The following is a 3,291-nucleotide window of genomic DNA, read 5'->3' as shown; positions in this document are numbered from 1 at the left end:
GAAACCATGAACTTTGAGAATGAACCGTCCATATGTTGGAAAACCACAATTTTTTGTTTATGTAGCTCTCCTTTTAACGCATTTCATCATGAAGATTTACGTACGTGCACATAATGTCTCCGATACATGCATATTTCTTTCAAAAATATTTGAGACATACTACCTCTGTCCCATAATGTAAGACGTTTTTGCAGATCACTTTGAACTCCAAAAACGTCTTATATTATGGAACAGAGGGAGTATAAAAGTATGAATTCTGGATTTTTCAAAATACGACCTCCATGGACCTCGGTCTTCATTTGGCATTTTCGAGCTCAATGTCGGTGTCTCATCAAATTGCCCCAACTTACACCACGCAAACATTGCCATGGCTGCCAAGAGGTAACCAAAGAAGAGAGAAAAAGAAAAGGAGCTCATAATCGCCAAAACTGCCTTATGACCAAAACTACAGGGCATGCAGCTACCAATTCATCAATTCCACCCAATATCTCAACTGCTGACACATAACTTACAAAAACCAGCAAACTAATGACCGCGGTGGTGGCGATGGCGATGATGAACGATCACTAAACTACATTATTGACCCATCTTCCTGGCACAGCACAGGGTGCATTGGTCAGGCATCAGGGGAGACGGAGGTCATGTCAGCACGACCACCTCATCGATGAAGATGTCATCGTCGTCAAACTGCGAAGTCGAACTAGCTGAGCTGGGAGAGGAGACTGCAGGATTGTTCTCATCTTCCTCTTCATTCAGGACTGCTTGGTTTCTGCAGTTGCCACCACAAAATGCATTCTCACCGCTGCAGAATCAACAAACTTGTTCAATGGTGCTAAGTAGATAAATGATGTGATGCCCATTTCATTTTTAACTTGGTTCGGTTAAAGAAAGAACAGCAACAATCCTAATGTATGTAGTACCAATTATCTATAAATGTACCAATCCATCATTCCATCTGAAGAGCAATTATGTATGAATGTACTGTATGTACCAACAATCCTAATTTCCATTCTATCCATCATTCCATCTGAAGAGCAATTATCTATCAACATATACCAATCCTAATGTATGTAGGTGATGCAAATTCCTTGAAGAACTGAATGAAGATGGTCACTGCATCTCAACATATATCACAATCATCGCTTATTCGGATCAATAGTACCACTAAAGATGACTGGTAAATGCATCCACATACCGGTAAATGGAAGATTCGTTGCCATTCAGGTTCTTCTTGCAAGACGAGCAGAAGCGCGTGGAGTCCTCGGCGGCGTCGGCGTCGGGGGAGCCCTTGACCAGCCAGTACAACTCAGTTCCTTCCTTGTCCACATCGATCTCCTTGCTCTCCCAGTCAGGCATGAGAACAGGGCAGGGCTCCAAGATGCAATCCCCAAAAATGCGGGTGGTCTTCGGATTGGAGCCGTGAGCTATGATGCAGGTGTAGTCCTCGGACTGCTCGACCTCCATTGCCGACACGGACCCGATGTACCGGCGTGGTCCGCCAATCGACACCGGCAGCGACCCGGAAGCAGGGAACTTGACACGGTCGACGGAGTGGTTACTAAAGCCGAGCTGAGCACCACTGGACACGACGACCTCTGGACCAGACTTCACATCCCCGTAGAACCTAGTGCACGGAACCGACATGCCCCCGGAGCCGGCGGTGGCCGCGGCAGCCTCCACCTCCCGGAGCTCCGGCTGCGCATGCCCGCAGTCTTTCGGCATGTCTTTGGGCAGGGAGGTGTAGGATTTGGCGAGGCATTGCAGCTTCGTCGGGCGCATCTGGAACCCGAGCAGGCGGTTCTTGGCGTCGGCGGCGGGCTCGGCGAGGGTGTCGACGAGGCCGCCCAGACCGACGCGCTGAGAGTCCCAGCTCCTGGGTGACCTTGGCGACCCGAGCAGCGAACCGCCGAGCGCGGGGAAGGTCCTGTGTTCGAGCGGCGACTTGGGGCTCCGCGCGGTGGAGTCGCAGTCCGGCGTCCCGCGCTTGGCCGCCGCGAGCCCCACGAGCAGCCGCGGCACGGCGAAGAAGGCCGGGCCGCGGGGCCTCCCCGCTGCGGCGCCGTCGAGCGCATCCCCCGCCGCGGCCTGGTCGGATACCACCCTCCTCAGCATCATCCTCCCTCCCTCTCCGCCCCGGCGCTCTGAAAACGAAACCGAGAGATCAGAAAGGCTCAGACTGCAAGGGATCGGCGCGGCCGAGACTAAAAAGCAATCACGCATCAAAAAACGCCAAATTCCAGCACTGGCTAGGATCCAAGAACCACTGGGGAGTCGTCAAGAACAACGCGCGTGGGCGCAACAGGACAATCGGAGCACGACTGACGGCAACGGGGGGCAGATAGGCCTCGTCCGGATGAGGAGGAATCTCGGGCGACTCGCGGCCAAAACAAGAGAGGAGCACGACCCACGCGCGCATCGATCTCATCCCGTACCCACCTGATTAACTGAAACCCCTCCTCGTTTCTCCCTCCTCGATCGCTCTCGCTCAGCGACCGCGATGGCGAGGAAAGAGGGGGAGCAATGCTAGGACCCGACGAGGCGAGCCCCTCCCTCTCAAACGGAGCCTGCGAGGCCGCGGCGCTGCACTGGGTCACTCCATCCTCCTCGACCACTACCACTAGAGCAGCAGGCTAGCGGCAGCGCTTCTCTCTCTTGCGTCCTAGGGGCGTCGCTTTGGCGTGCAGTGCATCGAAAACAGAGCGGGAGCAGGAGCAGGGGCAGGGGCAGGGGCAGGCCGGCGCAGTGATGGGCTTGCTTCTGAAATACTCTTCCCCTCTCATTCATGGATGCCAGACAGAGGCAGCCGCTAGGCGTGTAGCCACGTCGTATCAATGCGACGGCCGGCCGGCCGGTGCTGGTGGAGCGGTGGTACATGCAAAATCTGTACTGCATGTAGTAGTACACTCTTGTGCTTGCCCGGCCCGGGAACAGACGTGGCAGCGCGCATGGCTCGGTCCAATGCGTGCAGACTCTTTTTCCACAATTTTTTTTTAGCATTTCTCGTTTTCTACGATCCGACGTGACATCCTTGTTACCGTGCTAGCTTGGACGTGACATCCCATTTACCATCCTAGGCCTACTGGACATCCACACCATTTTTAAAACCACACAAATAGAAAATACGCAGCATTAGATTGTCATGGCACGTTGGATCCTAAAAAAAATCTACTCTCGTCGTTCCATAATGTAGTCCGCCCATATTTTTCAAGACCTAAGTTTGATTATAAATTTAACCAACAAAACCGACTACGATGGGAGAAAAATGAATTTGTATTTTGATAAAAATTCAGT

At 52.7% G+C, this 3,291-nt stretch overlaps 1 protein-coding gene across 2 annotated transcripts; it reads right to left on the bottom strand.

Annotated features, from left to right (window-relative positions):
* Window positions 1-261: 261 nt before the first annotated feature.
* LOC119365273 (FCS-Like Zinc finger 10-like) lies at window positions 262-2,764 on the bottom strand. Of its 2 annotated transcripts, XM_037630898.1 has the most exons (3): window positions 2,437-2,764; window positions 1,196-2,141; window positions 262-802 (listed from the first exon to the last, which is right to left on the bottom strand). In XM_037630898.1, exons 2-3 carry the CDS (start codon window positions 2,113-2,115, stop codon window positions 640-642), a joined length of 1,083 nt encoding a protein of 360 aa, XP_037486795.1. In that variant the 5' UTR covers window positions 2,116-2,141; window positions 2,437-2,764; the 3' UTR covers window positions 262-639. The 2 variants fall into 2 exon arrangements, with proteins under 2 accessions (XP_037486795.1, XP_037486787.1); XM_037630890.1 differs by having other exon boundaries at window positions 1,196-2,764.
* Between the last annotated feature and the right edge of the window lie 527 nt (window positions 2,765-3,291).

This window comes from Triticum dicoccoides, chromosome 1A (assembly GCF_002162155.2).
Source record: "Triticum dicoccoides isolate Atlit2015 ecotype Zavitan chromosome 1A, WEW_v2.0, whole genome shotgun sequence".
Lineage (NCBI taxonomy): Eukaryota > Viridiplantae > Streptophyta > Magnoliopsida > Poales > Poaceae > Triticum > Triticum dicoccoides.
Note: the sequence above shows the minus strand (reverse complement) of the source record. Positions and strands in the feature narration are given on the sequence as shown.

Coding starts and splice junctions, on each gene's coding strand:
- LOC119365273 (XM_037630890.1), bottom strand. CDS start 2,220: ATGCGTGATTGCTTTTTAGTCTCGGCCGCGCCGATCCCTTGCAGTCTG. Junction 803..1,195: donor AACGAATCTTCCATTTACCG/GTATGTGGATGC, acceptor TTGATTCTGCAG/CGGTGAGAATGCATTTTGTG.